The sequence below is a fragment of the Diachasmimorpha longicaudata genome, chromosome 5 (genome assembly GCF_034640455.1).
Source record: "Diachasmimorpha longicaudata isolate KC_UGA_2023 chromosome 5, iyDiaLong2, whole genome shotgun sequence".
NCBI lineage: Eukaryota > Metazoa > Arthropoda > Insecta > Hymenoptera > Braconidae > Diachasmimorpha > Diachasmimorpha longicaudata.
In genome coordinates this window covers 9,083,150-9,108,047 of record NC_087229.1, presented here as the reverse complement: position 1 = coordinate 9,108,047, position 24,898 = coordinate 9,083,150, and the positions used below count along the sequence as shown (strand labels likewise).

General features: G+C 38.3%; 1 protein-coding gene across 6 annotated transcripts; it reads left to right on the top strand.

Annotated features, from left to right (window-relative positions):
- Dop2r (Dopamine 2-like receptor) lies at positions 1 to 24,110 on the top strand. Of its 6 annotated transcripts, none has more exons than XM_064122060.1 (10): positions 1 to 1,236; positions 9,762 to 9,942; positions 11,605 to 11,797; positions 11,879 to 12,561; positions 16,246 to 16,355; positions 16,734 to 16,986; positions 17,189 to 17,289; positions 17,613 to 17,801; positions 18,964 to 19,388; positions 19,489 to 24,110. In XM_064122060.1, exons 4-10 carry the CDS (start codon positions 11,881 to 11,883, stop codon positions 19,695 to 19,697), a joined length of 1,968 nt encoding a protein of 655 aa, XP_063978130.1. In that variant the 5' UTR covers positions 1 to 1,236; positions 9,762 to 9,942; positions 11,605 to 11,797; positions 11,879 to 11,880; the 3' UTR covers positions 19,698 to 24,110. The 6 variants fall into 6 exon arrangements, with proteins under 6 accessions (XP_063978130.1, XP_063978129.1, XP_063978133.1 ...); XM_064122061.1 differs by having other exon boundaries at positions 26 to 39; positions 434 to 1,236; positions 11,605 to 12,561; XM_064122059.1 differs by having other exon boundaries at positions 1 to 661; positions 11,605 to 12,561.
- The last annotated feature ends 788 nt before the right edge of the window (positions 24,111 to 24,898 follow it).

The following is a 24,898-nucleotide window of genomic DNA, read 5'->3' as shown; positions in this document are numbered from 1 at the left end:
GCTTGCCGTACGTTAGCCGACGGATGCCAGAGCAACAAGGTGGGTGGTGACAGCTAAATGAATATGTGCAACCACCTTGATATCATTTCAATGATGAATTCAGTGATTCCATCTATTATTGATCGTCAAGAGCAAGTGTCGATGTTTAAGTACATGATAGTAGTGGAACAATGCAGTGTTGCTCAATAAATGTGTCAACTCGGTCTCATTGAAGACACCTGAATACACCAATTCCCCGATACGACAGTCGTATTGTAGATCAGGCCCATTCGCTCGAGATTGTCGTGTGAAAAAGCTCACCCTTTGGCAATCGATACCCAATGAATATCAGTGAGATCAGCAATGACAGCGTGGGAGCCGAAAAATCGACGTCTCATCGTGTCGCCCTGGCCTGGCATTGACAATTTTCATTCGACAAGATTTTTTTCACCAGAATTACCCTCAACCGATGATCATGAATGAACTCCCGGAAAATATGAATGAACATCACCAGCACCAGCATCACCAACGGCCGCTGGAAATTCTCCACGGGCGTTAAGTAGCTGCAATGCCGCGTGTGGAGGTGTGAGTGCATAACCGAGTCCTTGGGAGATATCATGATTCGCTATTGACCTTACAGTTGAAAAATTTCCGCTACAGGTTATGGAGACATATGACACAGGTGAGCATTTAAAATGGAGATGATTAAAGGTACGGGGACGGTAGACGGTAGCAGGTGATGGTGAAAAATCTTATCATCAACAATTCTGACTAATTTGGGGCTGTTTCCGTTGCTGGAGTAGCAAGTTGTGTGTTGGCAAGAAGTTGGTGATAATGTGAGAGGGCCGGGATTTATGATATCCCTTTGATTAATGTTGGAAGTTTACTTGGATAGAACGAAAAGATAATAGGGGCAAACAAGACTGAGGGGGAAGGCTGAAGTGATATTTGGATTTGGGGGGGGGGGTGGATTGAACTCAGGCCTAAGAGACATTTGTGATGGTGCGACAATTGTGAACATCGGGAAATTCCGCCTGATGGGTTATTATTTGGAGATACTGCGGGCTTTTGCTTAATGCATTGGTATACGGTAATTAAGGGGTTCTCAGGACTGTTCTTGAAACATAAAATGGATCGATTCTATAAGGGGCGGGTCGCGACCGCTAATGGAACATTGATCGAACCAAGGATTGCAGGAACTTACGTTAAGAATAACGGAGAACTATGATTGAGAATTGGATTTTATCGTGGCACATGGTAAGTGGTAACACTATCTGGGGATAGTGTCTATATTGTTTTACATTGTTTATTGAATGGGGAATGGGAAAGGCTTCGGGGGGATTTATAAATTAAATTGGTGATTTACATTATGCATGGGAGATTGAGAGGCCCGGGAAGCATGGCTCATCCTGTCGACTTTGTTATAACGTGCGGAGGGAAATTCTCTTTGGGAAGCGGGAAGAAATGTGGGTGAAAAATTGATGAACCTGTTGTCATCGGGGAAATACGCTGAGAGTTGGAGATGAGGTCTACTATTTTTTCAAGGGACTCGGCGCCGAAATTTTTTTGAGGATTTGGGTGGAATAATTTTTGGGGGAACACGCACTCTCCTGAGAGTATTTTTTGTACGGAATTTATCAATAAACATTTACTCGAAATCGGAGTGAATTTTTTCATACGTAGAAGTCGATCGAAAAGTTCATAATTGAAAAAAGTTGATGTAATTAGAACTTGAGGGGCTGCAGGAAACTTTGAAAGATATTTGGGCATCCGCATATGGTATTTTAATGAACAGCAAAATAATTAATTAAAATAATTCATCCAGAAAGATCAGGAATGATGAGGAAGTCGGGAAAATCCAACGAAATGTCTGAATGAGTGAAAAAGGTCGGTATAGTTTCAGACGAAAATGTTTCTGGAGAGAAAATTAATGCAGTGCGGTCATTAGGGACTTGAATAGCGAGAAGGAAGTGGAGTAGGCATTAATTTTTCAGGTGAGTCCCCGTGAAAATTAGTTAAGAACGGCAAAAAAATTTTTTAGAGAACATATTTTCCGTAAAAAATACGAGTTATTATTTTTTCCCACGTGATTGTTGAGAAACATTTGATAGAAGCAAATGATTAGGCACAATTCATTAAGAATATTATGACCAAGTCAGCAAAATTCAAAGAAATTTCCAAATCAGTGATAAAGGTCCGTATTGTTTCAGCCGCACATTCTACTTCTCGTAGGAACAAAAATAAATGTTCTTATGTCATTAGTGATTTGAATAGTGAGTAGAAAATGGAGTAGCCAGTAATTTCTCAGATGATTCAGGGTCAAAATTTATTAAGGACAGGGATGAATAAATTTTATCGACAGAACACGCGCCGTCTCTGCGAAACCGCAAGTAATAATTTTTATTCAGCCCGATGACTTTAATAGATATTTCACAGAAGAATGTTAGTGCATAGGTTAGTCCATATTTGTTCATGTGACATAAAACGTCACATAAACTCACCGAGATACACCAAAATTTCTAGATCAGTGAAAAGGGTCCGTAGTGGCTCAGACGAAAATTTCACTTCGTGTAAAACAGAATTAATGTTCTGTTGTCATTAGGGACTTGAGCAGTGAGTAGGAAACGGGGTAGCTACTAATTTCTCAGAGGATTCAGGGTCATAATTTATTAGGGACATGTATGAATAAATTTTATCGAGAGAACACGCACCTTTTCCGAGAAACACAGGGATTAATTTTTATTCCGCGGTGTGATTTAATGGACATTTGGTATAAAAATATCAGTAAATAATGCGCTTTACGCTTAACTTGAATTATTATTATTTATTAGTGAGCAGTACAATATTTAATGATAGCAACTCGTGGAGAAATTGGTAATTACGAAGAAGCCCGGAAGATCCGGTAAAATTTCTGAATCAGGGAAAACGGTCCGTGTCGTTTCAGACGAAAACTTTGCTTCGTGTAGAACATAATTAATCCGTCTTGCTATCATTGAGGACTTGAGTAGCGAGTGGGAAATGGAGGAGGCACTAATTCCTGAAATGATTCAGGGTCAAAATATATTAAGGAAGGGTATGAATAAATTTTATCGACAGAACACGCACCTTCCCCGAGAAATGCCGGCACTAATTTTTATTCCACCACGTGATTTTAATCGACATTTGATAGAAGGAAGTCAGTGGATATTGATTTTTCCATCTCACTTAAATGTTGCTATTTATCACTGAGACTTAAAATAATTAATTATGGTAATTTGTGCAGAAAGATTCGGAATCATGAGGAATCACTGAAAAAGTTTCGTCTACTATCAGGCGAAATTTCCTTTCCGGCTTGAAAAAATTAATGCCCCACTCTTAATCACGTCGCGTTCAATCATTCTCACATTTTTCCTTGATTATTACGATTACATTCCGGATGTTTCTACAGTATTTTAAGATCTAGACGGGTGCCGGACGCGGTAATGACTGAGTAGTGCCCAAATTGGAGCTTGAAAATCAATTCACCGAACGGTGAAAAAAAAATCTCTCCGCAGATGTTCCTTCCCTTCTACAATTGGATTCCCGGACTGCAATAAGAAAATACCACGAGATTAAATGAGTCAACACGAGGAAATTGTATTTTTTATCGGATGTCCAGAGATGGGGAAACTCCCGAGAAACAGCATTAGGTGTCGAGATGTTGCGCTAGCGATTTTTTGATATTTTGTTGGATGACCTGGACGAAATACCAGAGAAAAAAAATTTCAAATCTCTCTAACATATTCATGTTGGACAGATAATTTGTCAATAGATAAAAATAGTTATTAGAGATTCATTTGTATCCCCAGAATCTGAATAATGGAGGCATTAGACGATTAAACATGTTTTGGATTTTTTTTCAATGAAATAACCCCTAAATTAGCTCTGGAAAATTCAAAGGGGAGTGATCAGTCGTTAAATTTCCTCAACAAGTTGGTGAAATTATCCAAACAATCTTCGTTTAATATCCGCCCCTATTTTTGCCGATGTGAATGAAAGGGCATTTTTCATAATGCGCTCAGAGCATGTGCTTGCCCTAACCCTGGCCCATTCAGTTATATTTTTCGTTTATCAGTGCGATTATATTATACTACGGGGCTTTTTATGCCGGGGTTATACAGGGTTTCTTTATCGCAGTTTCCAGACGCGTGCCACACACATAACGACCCAATAGCGCCCGAATTGAAAGCTAGAAATCGATTCACGTAAGGGTGGGCAAAAAACCTACAGATGTTTCTCCCTTTTTAACATTGGATTCCCCAGATGCAACAAGAAGATGCCGCAGAATTGAATAAGTCAATAGAAGGAATATTGTATTTTTATTGGATGTGCATGGACGTGGGAATTTTCCGAGAAATACTCCGGAGTGTGTAAAAGTAATGCCCACAATATTTTTTTTTCTCCAGTTTTATGATTGTCGAAAAAGGTAAATATTGGACGCGAGGCCACATTTTCAGATAGTTATTCGTTGCGGTTCTTCCATCAACTCGATTTTGTGTATTCCGGACAGCGGAGTAAATACAGTTAGGAAAAAAATTGAAATTTCGCGGGCAATTGATTTGTATTTGCTCGAAAAGTGAGATTGAATTTGATTGGGATGGAAAAGGATAATAAAATTCCCGGTTTCGATCGCTGTTGAATGACCTTTTCAAAGTGCAATCGGCAAGGGCACGAGGGCTCCTTTAAATTATGTTGAATTTTGTTGGGATTTTTAGTGATAAAATTGTCTCGAATCTTCCTCTGGAAAATTTCCAATAAATTGAAAATTATAGAAAAATTTCAGACAACAGCAATTCCAGTAAAACTATCGCCTGTTATGGTGGTCCGAAAATATAATCCTAAAATTTGAAAGCCTCGATCCCCTGATCTTTGCACATTTGCATATTGGAACGTGTAACAAATAAATGAATACAATTTTCTCCCCCTCGGCATTCAATAATAATTCGCTGATTCATCACACACAAGCGTCACGCTGCTCGTTTCAGCCCCTAGTGTATTATTAATCATACAGGGAGCCTGGTGTAATGACCCAACGATAGAACGCGTGGATTGGAAAATTGCCTATTGGCAACATCCATACTTTGCTATAAATGCCTTTTCCGATGAATGTTTCTTCGAACGTTCCCCATGAAAAGCGATACGAGTCAACTTATGTGTCAACATATATTCCTGATAGTCCGGATATAGGACACATTTGACGTATAATCCAGATATTGCATATCATGTTTTCCACGTCGTATTGGTCAATCGTATTTTCTATAGGCTCAGAGGCTTGGGGAAACGTTTCCTGGGTGGTTGAATAGGCTTTAATGAAATTCCGGATTTTCTGCATTGAAGAAGAAATAAAATCTCTCTCACATCTCGACAAACCATGAAAGCTCTAAAAATTCGTTCCATAGAATACAAAAAAAAATCACACTGTATCTTTATTTAAAAACTGTATTTATTCTTCCGGATATCGATCCCGTCATTGCATTCTATTATACTCATATTATCATACGATTGATGCACCAATTTTTCATCATTTTTTCGAAGCAGCATCGAAAATTCCCTCGGAAAATTACCGGAAACGCATCGATACGTTTCCGTACGGATACGAAGACATTCGTCGATTAATACTTAACAGTTTGTCATAACATGGGTAATTCAACCGGATGTCGAACCAAATGGCTCCCGTCAAAATTTAAAACTTGTTCTCCGAAAGTCCTCTCCGATGATAAAGCGATGCGAGTGAAGTTATATTTCATAATATATTCAAAATATAGTTTGGTATATACGACACACTTGACGTATAATCCGGATATTGCATATGATGCTTTTCACGTGGAGTCGTCAACCGCACTTTCTATAGAGTCGCTTGGGAAAATATTTTCTGGATGGCTAACCAAGTTTTAATGAAATTCGGGCTTTTCTGCATTGAGAAGCAAACAAACGCTCGTTTGCAATTCTACAATGCTGGGAAACTCTGAAGAATTCAATCGTTAACATAAAAACGTTTCGTAAAATGGAACTTCAGCGATGAAAAAAACACAGAGAGCATAAAAGAAAATTTAAAATGTAAAAAGATGACCAGTGATGCATTTGCGAAATGGTAAAATGAGATAAATTGTGGGATTTTGACTAAAACATTTGTTGGAATACTTAATTCACGGCACGATAAAAGTGATAAAAAAAAGTCCTCTATCTTTCCTTGGATTTTTTTTTCAATTAACGTTAATGAGACATTTAGAAAAATCAGAGGTTCATTGATATCGATTGTTACGTTTTTTTTTGGGTAAATTATCAACCCTTCGCCTATAAAATGTCACCAGTTTGTCGTAATATGGGTAATTTCGTCAAACATCAGAACAAATGGTTTCCGTTAAAATTGTACCCATTAATTTTTTACCGTCTATGCTAAAAAGCCTTTCGCGATGGAAACGCGATACGAGTGAAATTACGTTTAACACTATAATATAGGTTAATATATTTAAATGATAGTCGGGATCTACGATACAATTAACGTATAATCTACATATTGCATATAATGCTATCCACATTAAATCGTCAACCGCATTTTCTATGGAGTCGTGAGCTTGGGGCAACTATTTTCAGAATGGTGGGATAAGCTTTAATGAAATCCGGGATTTTCTCCATTGAGATGGAAACAAAGGCTTGTTTACATGTCAACAATGCTGGAAAGCCCGGAAAAAATTAATTTTCGAAAGAAAAACGATCCGATGAACAGAACGTCAGGTATGAAATTAAAAAAAACGAGAGGCAGCGCGAAGGAATATTTAACGAATTTGCCAGAGAGTTATGCTGTGCAAATAACGTTAATGAGACATTTAAAATATTGAGGGCTTTGTTGACACTGGGGTTACAGGTTTTTTCAGGCAGATTGTGAAACTTCCGACTATAAAATACCTTGTAATTAGTCATAATATGAGTAATTCTGTGAAACATTGGAACGAATGGCGTTCGTTAAAATTTCAAAAATTAATTTTTCACTCTCTGTGATGGGAATAAAATTATATTCAGCCATATAATGAGGGTTATAATTTAATATATTTCAATTCCAGTTGGACGATGGGACACAATTGACGTATAATCCGGGTATTCCATATGATGCTTTCCACATTGAATCGTCAACCGCATTTTCTATGGAGCCGCGGGCTTGGGAAACTATTTCCTGGATGGCTGAATAAGCTTTAATGAAATTCAGGATTTTCTGCATTGAAAATGAAACAAAAGCTCGTTTACATGTCAATAATGCTGGGGAGTCGAGGGAAAATTAATTCTTGAAAAAAACCATTCGTTGAATAGAACGACAATTGGGAAAAAATAGAGGACAGGGAATGTCCATGAACTCAGGAGAGTTTTTTGCATGAACTAATGTTTGTAGAGCAAAAAAAAATTCGGGGATTTGTTGGTATTGAGGGCTCCATATTTTTCCTTGCGGACTGTAAAACATTCGTCAATAAAATAGTAGCTTGTCATAATATCGGCAATTTCACCAAATATCGGGCCAAATGGTTCCCGTCAAAAATTCAAACATCAATTTTTTATGTGACTTGCGGAATACTCATTAAAGGAGCCTGAGTGAGTGCTCGGTCAACCTGTAATTTCAATAATTGCGGACACGCATGAAAAATTTTATAGAAAAACCGTGCTATTTCGATAGAATTTTTCAATGAATTTCCAAGAATTTTTATAGAGAATATTTTAATAAACTCTATTATTTATTTAAATAGAGATAATGAGATAAAAACATTTAGTTTTCTGCTTCCATTGTCTCGTCAATGTCCTACACAATTTCTTTCCATGTATCATAAGCAGAGCAATCGTGAGGTGATGATCATATCATCGTCATTGTATATTTATTGGATTTACATATGAAGACAACATTTATCACCCACTGTACATGATTTTTTTCGCGTGAAAAATAAATCCCTCAAAGTTTCACATGCTAATTCCAGGCTCTTCCCCACCTTCCGCATCATTATTCATTTTTTCGTTGAAAGCTCGAGAAATTTCTGATTGAGATACATTTTTCAATTTCCTGCTATGAAGATTTCCCCCCTTGAATTAAATGAAATTCATCAATCTTATTCAATTGAGGAGGGGAATCTTTACAGCAGCAGATTGAGAAATGTATTCCGATGAGAAACTCCGCGGGCTATCCAATGAAAAAATGATTGAAAAGATGGGGAAAAGCTCGAAATCTGCATATGAGATCTCGAAATAATTATATTCCTAGATATTCAAAGGACAGAAATTCTAGTTGAATTATCATTTTTTAGTATTCTATTCTATGAAATTCTTAATATTTATTTTTTATGTGAAAGGTTTTCACCTAACATTTTTATCGAATAAAAGCCCAGATGAGTTGCGAAAGTTTTCAATAAAACCGGCCACGAACTAATGGAAAGTTCAATGAAAATCGTGTCATGTAAATGAAATCTTTTCGTACGTGGGGCGGAGGCAAGTAGTTAATCCATTGGGACAGGCCGCCGGGCCATCGTGTAATTGGAACGTGATTGTCTTAATAATTTTCAGATTATGCCGATACTACTGACAACTACCCCATCACCTGGGGTACGAACAAGTCAGTAGAATGTGATTAAATCAATTATCAGGTTAATCGATTTTTATCTCAACGCCTGATGACGGCCTAATTCTTTAATGTATCGGAATAACGTGCACTGTTAAATTGCTCGCGAAATTTCGAGTTAAAATTCAGACATAGTGTAATGCCTCTTGATTTATAGAATTCTCAAATTAAAAAAAAATATGAACAAAAGATATGGAAATTTATTAATCTCATGTTTTTGGCAAACGTCATAACCGTAATATTTAATTTTTCTAATGATATGAAACAGTCAAGTTACTATGGGAGTACAAATGATCGCGTGACATGAAAAATTTCTATTCTGTGAAACTCTCAATACGACTAGAGATTTAATCTTATAATTTAACCCGCAATTGAATTCAAATTTAAAACATTGAAAATTCAAATGAGACTTAACTCATTCTATATCATTTACATCTGACAAGATTGTCCTAGAGATTCACCCGAGGTTTTTTTCACTATTTCAAATACAACTATTAATAAAAACCGATTGGTTGCAAGCCCTCAGGCAATTTGTAAATGCCCTTCCAACGGACGTAGTTAAAAATAAAACTGAACAAAACCTCATGGGACTACTGTTTTTCCTCTATTTCCACCGGGATTTCTCGATATCGTGAAATTACATTCCGATATTAATAAATATCGGCTAAAATGTCCGGTAAACAACTACAAGATTGTAATCATCTGAAAGCTGACAGCTTTGGAATCACGATTAATCTTATCCTTAAAAACTAATAATTAATAATAATGTAAGTCAACCGAAGTTGTGAATTTTCACTGGTCTCCGGGAGTTTGGAAATCCGAGTTATCAGTGAAGTACAGATGATCGCTTGGCACTGAATATTTCCATTCCGTGAATCGCTCAATACGACTATAGAGACTCCGTGAACGGCTCAATCTTAAATTGAATTGAATTCAAATTCACAACATGAAAAATTCAAATCTCCCTTAAAACGCTCCATATCACGTGCATCAGACAAGATGTTCCCAGAGCTTCCACCGATGATTTTTTCCACTATTTGAGATGCGACTAATAATGAAACACGATTGGCTGAAAGCCCTCGGGCAATTAGCAAGTGTATTTCCACCCAATGCAGTTGAAAATAGAGCAGAATAAAAACTCATGGGATTATTGTATTTCGTCAATTTCCAGGGGGATTTCTCGATATCGGGAAGTTGTTTCCGCAACTCATTCAGTGGGTTACACCCACTCCAGTTCGCCCATACCAACGCACGTAAATTTGGGAGTGAGTGGAGCAGGCGGCCAACAGGACTACTATTCTCCTATCACGTTTGAGATACAGGACTCGCTGTATTGAACAACTAACGCGCTGGTAAGGTACATAACACTTTCCTAACTGATATCGGCGCATGCCATACCCCAGCACACACAGACGTTCCCTCTGATCATCGTATCCTGACATTTTAGCTGCGATAAGAAAGATGAAAAATCTCCACGACGAGCGAGTCCTCGTCCAGGATCATGACGGGGGGAAAAACAGTTTGATAGAAAAACTTTGTGTTTCTGACGGGATATTATAGTGTTTTTGGTCGATCATGCGGGGAGAAATATTCCGTGAAAATTATGGAAGTCAAGTTCACGGACCGATGACGAAGGTGACTCGGAAATTTAACATCACGAGATCGGAATTTTGTAGGGAAACTTGTGATAAAAATTATGGAACGTTGGGGGATGAGATAGGTAATTCTTATTTAATATTTCTCTGTGTATTTGTGAACATAATGTGGGGAAATTACTGGGGTGGGGGGCTTGGTAATAAGGGCCTATATATTCGGATGGATTCGGAAGAATTCACATGCCAACACTGGAATTTTTACGCTGGAAGGATTTTTCCCAGATTTACGACGAAGAATTTCGGAATTTCGCAATAAAAAATTCCAAGGGGTCATTCAGTTGTGAAATTCCTGTGTCACACAAGAATGAAATGGTATGGAGTTAGCTGAAAGTAAGGAAAATCGATGAAATCCGGAGATCATGAAATTAACGAGTCAGGGAACCCCTTTGAATCCTTTTTTGAATTATTTGATTTTTCTGGCTTCACCTGGACTCTCGCATCTGTTCGTTGTCTCTGTGGACTGTATCAGTCGATATTTTTTTGAAGGATGTATTCAGCAAAAGTGAGGTAAGTAGTAGAAGTAGAACAGAGGTGTATGAAATTTCTAATGAAATTCACCTCAAAAATGATACCTTATTTCAAAGTTCCAACTGTCCGTAAGTAGAATTTTTCAGCACCTTAATTTGAGATCGTAAAAAACCTAACGACTTCATTAAGAAATTCCAGTGATTTTTTTAGGATTTCCATAGAAAACCTCGCAGTTTCCTGAAGCGATTTTTCAGCGTTTTTCATTCTCTTGAAATTATTGCATTCCCTCTTTTTCTCATCATGCAAAAATAAAAGAGGAGAAATCACCCTCGCAAAATTCTCACTAAAAATGCAATAAAAAAACCTTCTCAAACAAATCAATATCCATAGCTGCCTTTCTCTGAACTCTTCCCCAAGACTTACGTAAAAATTGATTGTTTATCAACGGTTTACACCGTCGCCCCGAATTTTTAAAAATCACCTTGCCCCTCTCATCATTATAAAATGTTTAAAATGTTCACATGGAAATCTGTAAATATTCAGATCCCTAGTTAACATAATCTCCAGGGAAAGCCCCGGCTATAAATTAGGGGAGGATTTCCTGAATAAAAAATTGTCAAAGGTCTGGAGCATCCTAAAATCAAATTACAAAAGTAATTACTCAAAGCCCTAATCATGACTTTAACTGACTAATAGCAACCGTCTCCACGTCAGCGATCATCCCCAGTAAAGCCCGGAGTCTTTCGTGCCAGTGGACATAAACATCCGCCCAGAGATCCCAAAATTCATTCAATTTGAACTTGACCCAAGTCCAACAACTTCATTAATAATGCGCCCGGTGTCTTTATCCCCTCAAGTAATATCTCCCCCGGTCGTCCATTTGTGTTCCAGCGCTGTCTCCAGTGTCCAGGAAGGAATTGAAATATCCGGTGAAATTGTACAGTCGGACCTCCCGGTATCCACCGCACGTCTCCAAAATCCTCGTCTCTTCAGAGCCTCAAGTGAAATTACAAAATCAGGGTACACGAGACGAATTAATGTTTGACTCTTAGCGACTCCAAAAAGCCGACGAGAGCGTTGCGAGGTAAATTCTGGCGCAATGAGGACAAAGCCAAAGCTCAAACAATCCTAGACGCCGTAGTAACAGTGAATTAATATCTCGTAGATATGGAAAAGGAGATAATCAGCCGATATCCGGCTTTCGCTAATGAAAACATAACGCGAACGTACGAATTACCGTACCTAGACGAACCACCTGGTGGTGGAATCGTCGGTGGAAGGATAAGAGTTCTCTCGAGCACCGCCATCAACAACGTCACTTATCTATCCGATAACGAATTACTGAGTAATTCCAGCGTTGAATTTGAATGGTCCAACGATACCATAACAAATTCAACATTTGCAACAACAATAGCACGATTTGAATCGATAGGTAACACAACAGACGTCGACAACTACACTCTCATATCCAATCTATTTGTCTTCGATGACATCAACGAGTACATCAAAAGATTCAATTACAGTGTCTTTGTCAATCTCACAACTTACTACGACTCAGGAATAGGTCTGAATTCGACAAAAGTTAATGACACATGTGGCACTAGCAATGAAACAAGTGATGTTAATTCGGAGTGCAATGCGAGCCAAGAGAAATCATCGGTCAATAACTGGTGGGCCTTGATTCTTGTTATTGTACCGTGTTTAACGCTGTTTGGAAATGTACTTGTTATACTTGCTGTTGTGAGAGAAAGGGCCCTACAGACTGTCACTAATTATTTCATCGTCAGTTTGGCACTTGCTGATTTACTCGTTGCTGTGCTTGTCATGCCATTTGCTGTTTATGTCCTGGTGAGTAATTGTTATTTACTTTATTTTTACTCGACAGGGTTCGTGCGTTAATCTAAATGGAGGGAAAAGGTTCAATAAAAATTACGCGGAAGGCTGCTATTCGTGGGGGTGAATGAGGGGGCTATAAAAATTACGAAAGTACAGTAAAAAAATACGGATCGCTTCGTAAATAATACTCAGCCAGTTACGTAATTTTTACGTTGCATTCCGTATTTTTAACTGGACCGTACGTTATTTTTATCGGAGCTCTATTCTTACTTGCGAATTACGCAACTTTTACGTGGATTTTATCCAACTATTTTCCTCATTGCATACCGAGAAGATTATTTTTGAATATCAGCAACGTTGTAGAAATAGTAGAAAAATTATTTAATATTTTATCGGGGGTGATACTGGGACTCCATAAATTTGAAAATATTTCACAGCCGCCGAACATTTTCTTCTATTTCTTGAAGAACGCTGGAGTTTTCTTTTCTCACGAGTTCACCAAATTGTTTAGAAAACTCCCTACTCCCCCACTTGTGTGTGTTCTTAGTCCGTCCATTATTCGTCTATACCCCAAAAAATTCTGAAAGACGACAAGTTCATAGGGGGAAGAAAAATATAACCCCTACACCAATCACAATGAAGTAAATAACCGTGAAAGGATGGAATTCAGGCCTATCGATCGATGTCGGGTTTCTCGCATTAAATGCTCCCAATATCTCTCAAGAAATTGAATAAAAATGCTATTCAACACCCGGAAGAGTATTATAATTCTATTCGACCCTCGAAAAAGCATTATTATTCGCAGTGTCTCTTTTCTTTTTATGATCTTTTCCGGAGAGTGATGGAACGATTTTATAAACTTGAAAATTTCTCGGAATATCATGCAGTTATTAAATATTTTCAAAAATCTGTGTAGGAAAATTTATTTGAAAAATATCTCAGTTTGGACGATTTAAGAAAAATTATGGTAAATGTTCACCTACCCTTGTCCTCCTCCTCTTCCTCATTTTTTTTAATTCGTTCATTACCCCCAAAATTCGAAAGGAATGGTAATTCGTGGGGACAAAAAAAAATGTGACCCCTACACCAATTACACGGAAGATAACATCCGTGAAAGAATGGAATTTGGGCCTATCGATCGAGGCTGAGCTTCCGGGGGCATTAAATGTTCCCAGTCTCTCAATAAATTGAATGAAAAAGCTATTCAGCACCGGAAGTGTACCATAACTCTTTTTTTGTTGTTCCGGTCATGAAGAGTCATGAAGAGATTATTAATTGAGGTGTAATAAAATATCAAGGAGTGTAAAATATTTCGCTCATGTTGATAAACATTATCATTCCCGGTGTTTTTTTCTTTTACGAGATCAACCGCATCTTCCCATTTTTTTACGTTACACGCCGATAAAAAGTATTATCTGGCGTTTGTGATTACAATCCTCGCCTTCGGCGCGAATTATAAAGTCACATTCGTTAGATAAAACTTTTATCGCCCCATGGCATTATGTACACTTTTTCAGCCGTGACATTATACGGCATCACGGCAATTGACACCAACGATTATCGATAAAAAAGTCCTGCTAAAAAATATAGGATATTTTTTTCAACAGATACTGTTGTATAAAATGGGAGAGAACGATTTATTTAGTGAATCGTCGAGTGTAAAACAAAATGAAGAGTCCAATCATTTTTTTATTGCGTTCCATCTTCTTCTATAAAATACGCCAATATTATGTCAGCGTTGAAAATATATGGAGAGAAATTTCGGCATACGAGGCCACGTCAAGTCTTTGCCAAATCCCATTTTTCAGAATTTTTCTTAGACGAGAAGAAATATTGGATAAAAATTACGCGTCTTTTCCGGAATTCCGGGACAAAATGCGATTGTTGAAAATTGAACGGAACTGTCGCGGACTTTTTCCGGAGCATTTGGTGATTTTTATCAGAACCGACTGTGGCAAAATATCGATGCTGTCACGCAAATTTTTCGAGTCGATTTCGTAGTCAGCGAGCGAACCGCGAGTTTCATAATTTTGACTGTATATTTTTCTCGATATAGAAAATCAACAATTTGATATTTTACTCAAGCAACGCATGCCACCCGGGTGACGGAGGTGGCTGGAATATATTCTGCATCCACCTCCCTTCGCCGAGGGAAAATTCCAAGCCTCCGTATGCATAGCTCCCCCTTCCAACCCCTCGTGAAAAGCCATTTTTCGTAATTTTCGCTGTGTACGCGCCTTCTCATCTCCTCACATCGCGGCACACCGTGTTCAGTCTCACTTTTACGCTTATTCGAGATTTTCGAGATATATCGAGATCGATACCCTTTCTCGCTTTTACGATAGGATGATCCTTACCATAAACTGATGCAACGATTCCATAAACTTGCGCATATTCCGCAATCCTCAGATATTGTCCTCAATTTTTTCGATAAACCCTGTGTTTTGCGTTTACAAAAATAACCCAGATTTTCGGAAATACTCCCTTCGTTGCCCGTTCCACGTGTGCTTAATGCCTGGACACTCCAACAAATTCCACGAGTAAACAAGCTCATAAGGGGAGGAATTTAACCCCTGCAGCAATCACATTAAAGAAAACATTCCTGAAAGGATGGAATTTAGGACTATCGATCGATGTCGAGCTTCTCACAATAAATACTCTCGATAAATTGAGGAAAAATGCTGTTCGACTCCCGGAAGACTATTATAATTCTCTTCAACACTCAGAAAAGCAATACAATTCGCAGTATCTTTTTTTCTTTTTACGATCCTCATAAAATCGAAAATGTTCGACTTCTTAAACATTTTCTTAAATACCTGCCTATTAAACAAAAATCAATCAAGTAGCTTCGAACACAGGTTCATTTCCTCTATATCCCTAAAGGAATTGGTCACGTGGGGCTATAAAAAATACGATCACTGCGCCTTAACTATATTTATAACCCACACCTTATCAATTAGGAGAATATATGGAATGGGCAAAAATTACATATACTGTTTATAAATTTTTCCCCGGGGCTACATTAGGGGAAGAAGCAGTTCTACTAATTTTTTAACAGAAGAAATCCCCCAATTATCGAAAGCATCCCCCTCGTCTCCCCGTACCCTCTATTCGCACCCCAAAAAATCTGGAAAAAGCAACGTCACAAGGGAAACAAAGATAAGGTCTATTGTGCATCAGTCACGCGAGAGTCGAACAAATTCTGGCTGGGGTAAAAAAATATATACATTATTCCCCCCAAAAACCCCTCGATTCTCACCTCCAGTGAGAAATGGACATTTCGGCTAGACACAGAACATGCGTGGTAATTGCCTCAGGAGGGGGGAGGGAAAGGAGAAGCCTGCGAGGCAAAGATTGTGCAAGGGTCACCCTCTGACGTGGCATTCAGCCGCGAAAATCGGAGAATAGTTGGCCGATAGCCTCAGCCTACCGACAAGAAGCACCACAATGAGTCTTCCGGGGGTACCTGCTCCTTGACCCTAGGACATAAATTATGAACTGATTCATGATCAATTCATTTTCCAAAGGCCAGCTTCCCTACCTCTTTTGTTGGAAGAAGAATTCAGAACTTCCTTTTCATCAATATTAACCGACGTCTCCCTCATTCTTGGAAACCATCATTCTCTCAATAATGCTCACATTGTTCAGATGAGTAACCTAGTTCCATTACTAAATTACTTCTTCTGTTTATTGTAGGTGAATGGCACGTGGGCATTACCGAGCTTTGTCTGTGACTTCTATATTGCCATGGATGTTACGTGCAGCACGAGTTCAATCTTCAATTTAGTCGCTATATCAATTGACAGGTGAGAGCCGACTGTCATTCTATTATTGTTTAATGCCCCTCAGTTTTGGTGGGACTGTCGAACGGTCCTGGACAACTGGGTGTGGGTATTAATCACAGGAATTTGGGACAAATTCTTTGTGACTCTGAGCGGGAGGGATTCGCGGCCCCATGACATCGATGAGCTATTTATCTATTTTATCGGAATTTCAAATTTATGGAAAGAAAGTTTTTCAACATTACGTTCTATAAAAATAGTTTATTTGAATAAAATGAATGAGGTTATTTTAATATGTGGAGTCCAGCTTTTTCCAGCACCAGGAAGATGTAGAAAAAAAAATTACTTTTGGAGAAAGATCAGCATTGGGTGAAAATGGACAACAAATTTTCATTTTTTCAGATATATCGCAGTTACCCAACCAATAAAATATGCTAAACATAAGAACAATAGAAGAGTATGGTTAACAATTCTCGTCGTCTGGGCGATTTCCGCTGCAATCGGCAGTCCAATTGTTCTCGGCCTAAACAATACACCAAACCGGCTTCCAGATTTGTGTTTATTCTACAACTCTGACTTCATCATCTACTCAAGCCTGTCGAGTTTCTACATTCCCTGCATCATCATGGTCTTTCTGTATTGGAACATATTCAAGGTGCGTTAATCAAGTGCTCAGAGGTACTACAGGTATGATTAAGATGTTCGTTGAACTCTAGTGTTCCAAGTGCCACCGGGATAAGTTCAAGGCTCCAGTAGATAGTGCAGATTATCTCGTACAATTGATCATTAATTCACTAACATCACCGTATTTATCATGTTCACTCTGTTGAGCTAGATATTTTATTTGTGAATGATAGGCTCTGCGGAATCGGGCTGCCCGTGCGAGAGCCAATAAAAAATCCAACTTGAAGGATGTAAAACCGGGGAGTATCATGGAAAATATCGTCCACACTCAGAGGTGAGTGGACCAACATTTCTTGCTGATCCATACGTATGAAAAAATTATAGTAAAACACCGAACGGGCGCGAGAATTCCAGAAAAATATCTGGATTCTATGAATAATCCATTCTAATCGCACGAAAACATTACAGAAGGATCAAACAGATAAAACCATTCAGATTTCATTTTTCAATTCTCTTTACAAGAAAGTTCATGGAATTGTCCCAAAAAACAATAATTAATCAGGTTTTTCTATGAAAATTTTTCACACGTAAGTGTTTTGAACACATGATGTCCACGAGATTCCTCGAGAGCTTCAATTCCCTTAAAATCATATATAGTGCTTATTCTGTTGTAAGATTCGCCGAGACAGCTCTAGGTACAGCGACGCTCGTCGGTGCAGTTCATGAAGAACCAACGAATACAGCTTCAGGTAGCAACGAGGATGAGGACGAGACTCCCCTAGATCCCACCGCTTTCAGCGAGAAGGGCACGGAATGCTTTATGGCGACTGTTGTCGAAGAAGCGACGTAAGAATATGTTCCATATTTCTGAGTAAATACTATTAAGTTGCTAGGATACCCTAGATAAAAATCTACGTCGTCAGTTGATGGCGTGGGAGTTCATATCATAATCGGGGGGTCTATCGACATCTGCTGACAAATCCCCACGATTGAAGGATAGCTGATATTTTGTGGGGTTTCGTAAGTAGTTACGGTGCTTCAGAGTACGGCGAACAAAGCCGTATTTGCGGCGATTTCTCAGCGGCAGAGTTACGCATGAGAAAATTTACCAGAAAAGCCGAGCGCTTTCTCTAAGAAGTTCTATTCCATTTCTATTGGGAGTTTATGAGATTGCTTTTGAACAATTTCTCTTTACGGCTCATTTTATAGGAACTTTATCGCAGTAAAATATAGAAATATAAAAAAGTCAATCGATGATTATTTTAGAAAATGAAAAAAATTCCCCCGACGATTTTAAGGACTTTGCTGGCTTCAACGTTGCGTAACGGACAACATTTTTCGTTAATCATTTGTATTCAGTGTATTTCAGATAGCAATAGCATGAACAGCAATCAGTGAGCCAGTATTCGTACATAGTTTAACACCGTTGAGTTTGGAAAATGTGTCACGCTGATAAAGCGGCCCGTAACGAGACGTGAACTTCACGTCTTGCAATACTGGAATAAGATTTTGGCGTAAATTGTATTATCGCAGCAGTTGGTAAAATGTCGTGTCATTCTGCAATCTTCCTTAAATGAATCTGCTGCTATGCCTTTAACTGCGATTTCCGGAAAATAACGGAATGAATTTCAATGGCATTTTCACTGTTAATTAATTTAGCGGTAGTTTCCAAACACCGGTTATGAATTATTGCAGCAAACTGCATACAACAAACTGCACTGCTAAAATGCTTTTAGAATTCTTCAAATTCTAGAGATATTTTCTGAAGCTCCTGAAGCAAATTAACATTCTTTATTCGCCATATTTATTGTCTAATAAATTTGGTGAGCAGTTGGAGACATCGTAATTTCTTGGAAACTGGAATAAACATGCTTGTTCCCCTCGCTCTCTGTTTGTGAATATACACACATACAACTGTAAATAATAATATGCATAAATCATCGAGCAAATGATGTAACCCCTGTCAGTTTCTCGCTTGATGATATCGTCAAATTTTGAAATTTTCCAGAGTGGTGGCTCAGGCATTAGGAAAGAACACAGTTTACGATAACGAAACCGTTTCCGTACTTCCCCACGATTCTATAGACTTAAATTCAAGTCCAAGTCCGAATCCAAGAGTCACCTCAGCTCCGTCATCATCGACATCATCATCTCCGCCCCCTAAATGTGCCCACCAAGCAAAGAATAATGGCAATGGTCTTAACAAGCAGGAACTAAAGAGACTGAAAACGGTCAGCTCGTTTTTGCCATTGCAGTTGAAGAAAAGCCCGAGTATTCTCGCTGCGAGCAATTTGTGCAAAAAGGAAACTAAAATCGAAGGCAGTTGCTCGCGATTCACCATTTACAAAACCAACAAAGCGAGCAAGAAAAAGAGGGAAAAAAGTTCGGCAAAAAGGGAGCGCAAAGCTACTAAGACTCTAGCCATTGTACTCGGTAAGAGGATGATATAATAGCTCCATTATTATTTAATTATCCTTTCACCTGAAACTTCTCCGATAACTGAAGTATCACTCGTTCAATTTTGTTAATACAGGTGTCTTTCTCATATGCTGGGTGCCATTTTTTACCTGCAATATCATGGATGCCATTTGCACAAAATTACAAATGGATTGTTCACCAGGTGTAGCTGCCTTCATAGTGACATCTTGGTTAGGATATATGAACAGTTTCGTCAATCCTGTCATTTACACAGTGTTCAATCCTGAATTTCGGAAAGCATTTCGTAAGTTGATTAGGATCTAAGTTATTACCCCTATTACACGTATAACAGACTATCGATTAAAACGATGTATCAATCAAGTCAAATTGCGACGACAAGAATACGTATTACTGATAAAGCATATACTTGATTGAATCAATTAGCATCAAATACGTGTACAAGCATGATACGAATGGCGTATTGCCTCCAGCGTACCATCAATTGTTGATGCATTCACAGTTGATTGGAAGGACTCTCATTCTCATGTAGCCAGTTTAACAAATCTAATGCCGTCAAGATCATACTGACACTTTATCTGCGAGGAAGATAGCTTGTTATATCAAAATTATATCACTCATCTCAGAACTCTGTACAATTCCCTCTCCTCTGCAGCATTAATTTATCCATCCATGAATGCACTACTTACGCCATCAATCACAATTCACCATTCCTAGATCAATAATGACATAATTTTGATATTCTGCTATACGCATATTTGTAGATAGAAAGAAAATTGTAAATATACTATATTTAGTACTCATGCCGTAGCAGTATTACCTTATGCAATACTTAGATATATCTCCTCGAGTATAAGACATACCGTGTGATGAACGGACATATATATTCAATTTAAATTGATTCTCAACGCGACGAGATAGATGTTGTTACTGGTCAAGTCATCTATTGCAGGCCTTGGATATAGAATATGTGTTTTCTAACATGAAAATGATGGAATGTATTCTACATGTTCATTGTCATAAAGAAACGCGGACTGCGAGAAAAAAATTGTCTGCCGAGGAATAAATGGTTATGCGAAATGATGAAAATAAAAATTAAGTGACACGTCCGGAAAGTAGGACCAAAGGTAAAAGCGATGATGAGCGCTGCGCACATTCGCGCTCGCTGCACTCCACTGAAAAATTGATTAAGTCAAATTGTCGGTGGAGGACAACGTGGTTAATCTCGTCGGAACATATCATTGAAAAACTCGTAAATGAACGACGTAATTCATCATACTTTCGGAGATATCGTAGATGTAATAAAAAGGGCGGCGCTTAGATCATAGCGCAGTCACTGGAGGGTTAAGGTTCTAACGATATTGCTGCGTATTTCTTCTTCTGGACTACTTTAACGTATGACAGTCTCTTTCACAGCTCGTTATTCTTTCATGTTCCTTCTTTATATACCGAAGTGTCACTCATTTTTATATCTATTTTTTTTTCACTTCATTTCGACGTAAAAGCGTGATGAATACTCTTTTTTAATTCAAGCACTGGGGTGAAATTATCCTCCGGAAAATTTTGCGACGAAAAGGTTCGATTGGAAAAGGTTTCTTTGATGTCGAAGGAAAATTCTTCCCAAGAGTCTGAAAATTACAATTTTCTCCCAAGCCTCCAACAACATCGTCGTGTCTCCTTTTATTTCCCTTCCAACTCGCGGATATGTCACTTTTTCATATTCATTTTGCGATTTATTCAACATTAAAATCTTAATGGCACTCATTCTTAATCAAACGGCTGCCACGCAACATTAAACCCTTTACTGGAAAGTTGTCGCGCCTGTTAAAGATAATTGTAGTGCAATTTCAGTTAATAACGGAAATGATACTTCAATTATCTGTAGCCTTCAACCCAACTGCTCTCTAAAACCCCAGATGGAAATAAGCGAAAGAGAAAATTTCAAAACTATTCCTTTGAACTCGATGGAAAATTATTCTTCCTAATGACGTCCGAAACATACAATTGTCTTCTACGGCTCCAACAATATTGTTACCAATTTGTTCTATTCATCCCTCTCAGCTACCTTCATCCACGACTCTCTCATTCTCTCCCGTTTCTCTTTCACCGTCGTTTTTATTCCGCGGACGTGTCACTCGTTTTCACATTCGCTTCCATTATTTATATCGCCCTAAAAATCTATTGATGAACTATGAAGACTAACTGTTCGTCAAATGGCTTTTATTTAACACCATTTTTTCCGCGAGACTCTGACTTATTCGGCAGATTAAATTTTTCTTCCAATGCATGACCGTTGATTATGAGCGTTAAAAAGTCTATAACGGTTAATCAAAACATTTGGATCATGTAGAAATTCCTTTGTTGTATGCTTGTAATTAATGAAAAATGCACCTACAGGGTATGTGTGAATGCTGCTGATAAGTTATAAGAGAATATGATTAAGAAAAAAAAAAGTGTCATCAAGTGTAGTGAAAGTTATCGGGAGTACAAGTGACCGTTTTGGCCTAACGGTTATCAGCATGAAAACGATGGAATTGCAATTCGTAAACGTGTGGCCCTTGTTGAGGCTCCCTCGTGGGTCACAATCAATTCGATACAATCGGTAATAAATACAGATACGTCTACGATAACCGAAATAAATTCCAATCTATGTGTGTATCAAAATGGAATAACTTACAGTGATCACATTATTCTCGGAAATTGAGATGAATTGTTGATCCCTCACCGCGTCTCCTCCCTAATTGCTGTACTCGGATGAGGGAGGGATGAAGCGAGTGGGACCCTCTGGGGGTAGTAACATCAATTTCTTGATTAATCATTGTATCCAGCGTTGCCCAAAAAAAAATTGATTGCACTAGATGAAGAGTATTTTGACGCTCGGTAGTCTCCTGCATAGCACTAAATTTTGGTATGTCGTTTCTCTCGCATTCTCTTAAGGATGTTTGGGCATTATAATGAGAATCAGTGAAACACTTCCAGCATGACTGTTGTCTGTATGTATCGATATAAAATGAAATGATAAACAGTTGGAATTACAGGCTGTGTAGGAAACTTGGTTATTCCAAACTTAAATAATAACATTGTACCTAGTTTTGTAAGAAATGTTGAAAAATTGCGATATTTTGGTTGATGATGGTTGGAGATATATGAAAATTTATCAGTTGGTTAGACGTTATTGTTCGATGATCTGTATTCATGGCTTCATTAAAAAAAATTATTTCCCTGGGATCGCAAGAAATCCAGAAAAAATAATCCCACAGATATTGGTAACCTGAGACACCGGGGTATTGAAGTTTTGATTGGACTATGAATCCGAACGATGGCTAGATGGTAAATGTATGTACACAGCCCTTTTCATTGGTAGATGGGGGAGAAATACTGCCCAAACAGCCTTACACTTTAGCAGCTTCGACTTTCCGGTCCGACAATCTATTAGAATGTACAATCAGATATGAAAGTTATAACCACACCGTGATTTGGATGGGCTGTCTCTCACTGACCATTGAATATTTACTCAGATATAGCAGTTGTAATTATGGCATCTGAAAAGTGTACGTTCAACCCTCCTGAATTGGCCCGGAGCGGCGCGGGTTCTTTTCCAATTTGGCTTATTATGTACGATACTGATCATTAACCAAATGGAAACAACTACCACTGCTCAACTGAATACTCTAGAAGGGATTCAAGAAGTCATCATTCACAAAATATGCTAAAAGGCTCCGTCAGGTGATATTGCAGCGCGCCCCGCACCCGGAGAGAAGTTTTCTGGAAAAATTCGAGTCCAACTCCTGGAGAAATTGACCCAGAATTCGAGGAAAAATTCACGCTTAACCCAATACAATTTCCAGACCCAGCACTGGAAGTTTTTCCTGGCCATCACTTTGCCCCTATTCCTGTACTATCGCGAGAATTAATCTCAGAAATTTCTCTCTGCGTGCGGCAGAGCGCCGCCGCGCCGTACCACAGCGTGAATTTTCTACTGCGCGCCGACCGCATTTAGTTCCTTCCAAATTTGACTCCTTAGATTCACAAGATAATATTATCCTTCTAAGCCCATGAATGGTTCTCTCAGGGTTAACCAAGCGACAGACGAACAGTGTGCGTTGACCCCCAGTTCAGAAGAGTAAACGTACAAGACACACGAAACAAACCTCATTTTCGAACGAGAGAAAAATTAATCATTAATGATTGTGCTAGCGTGATGCCACAATGAACCTCCTGCGAAGCACACGCAATGCGTGATCATTCATATTTTTTTCCACAACTCTTGATACCGTAATGATTGTGTTTTTCTTGGTAAGGGTTTACCCCGGTAAAATGAAATGTCAAAAAATTATCGACTCACCGTCACTATCATCAAAGCTTTGAAATGACTCAAGCAGAAACTGGTTCCTGAGTTGTGGTACTTCTCTTGTTATTATTTTACGTCACCCTCCGTTAGTGTCAATGGAAAATCCGACGCTCATAGCCAAAGAGTGTTTCTGAATTTAACAAAGTAAGTTGATAAGCTGTTCAGCAACCCTATCCTTCGCTGAGGAAACTGCATACTGATGATATTAGTATATCCCCTATGATATAACATAAAAACAACATATTTTTCTAACCTGATACGTTCTCTCATTCTGTACATACATCTAGAACCATGTGAAAACTTTTGTTTCGACTAGGATTCAACCCATTGTAACGATAAATACCAATGAATAAAGATCCTTAATAATACGTACTGTCTACATATACTCTAGCTTATCGTCGTGAGTGGGTGCCCATGTAGAAATTTAAGTACCAAGTATTCCTACCAAGTTCTACTTATGTGTGTATTACCAACTAAGGAGAACTTAAAGCAACACAGTTTATACCGAAATTTCTAGAATATGATCCGTATTCTGTGAAAGATCTAGAGTTGGATTTGGGTCATATATTAATTACATGCAGATATATGTACCCTTCTATATGCAACTGATATTCATATATAGAATTTCTGATCAAATACATGTGTAAATACATATACATGTGAAATGAATCGTGCATAATGCATAGATTCGGAGTATAATTATGTATTTTTCTACGTGAGGGAGGGGGATTATTGGGGTTTTTTTTTTGCGGAGATACTTTCACACGCGAAAGCTGAGGTTTTATAGACCTCATGTGCATACTTCGATGTCCGCATCAGAGACTTCTGCTTCACATGTGGATTTTTTTTTGCCGATGAATGCCAATTTCACACATCGCTTCGCCCGTTGTCATGAAAACACAGTGGATAGTATATATCTTTGTGAATTAGTAATTCAACTTTTTATTGAACATATTGAACACTCTCAACCGCGAGAAATATTGGCAGGATGTGTTGAAATAATTTCTTGAGTGGAGAACATCGCATGCATATTCGATGGCTGGATAATCAGGCTCAGACAGGAAATCGATGCTCTTCGGGCTAAAGGAAGATGATACTGAAGGTAAAAAAATATATATTTCTCCTGGAAATTGAATGAGTTACTATCGTGAATTCT

Excerpts from the sequence above, each read along its gene's own strand:
- Dop2r (XM_064122059.1), top strand. The coding sequence starts at position 11,881 with ATGGAAAAGGAGATAATCAGCCGATATCCGGCTTTCGCTAATGAAAAC. Across the intron at positions 16,356-16,733 it reads GTCGCTATATCAATTGACAG|ATATATCGCAGTTACCCAAC; the intron begins GTGAGAGCCGAC and ends TCATTTTTTCAG. Across the intron at positions 19,389-19,488 it reads GACTCTAGCCATTGTACTCG|GTGTCTTTCTCATATGCTGG; the intron begins GTAAGAGGATGA and ends TTGTTAATACAG.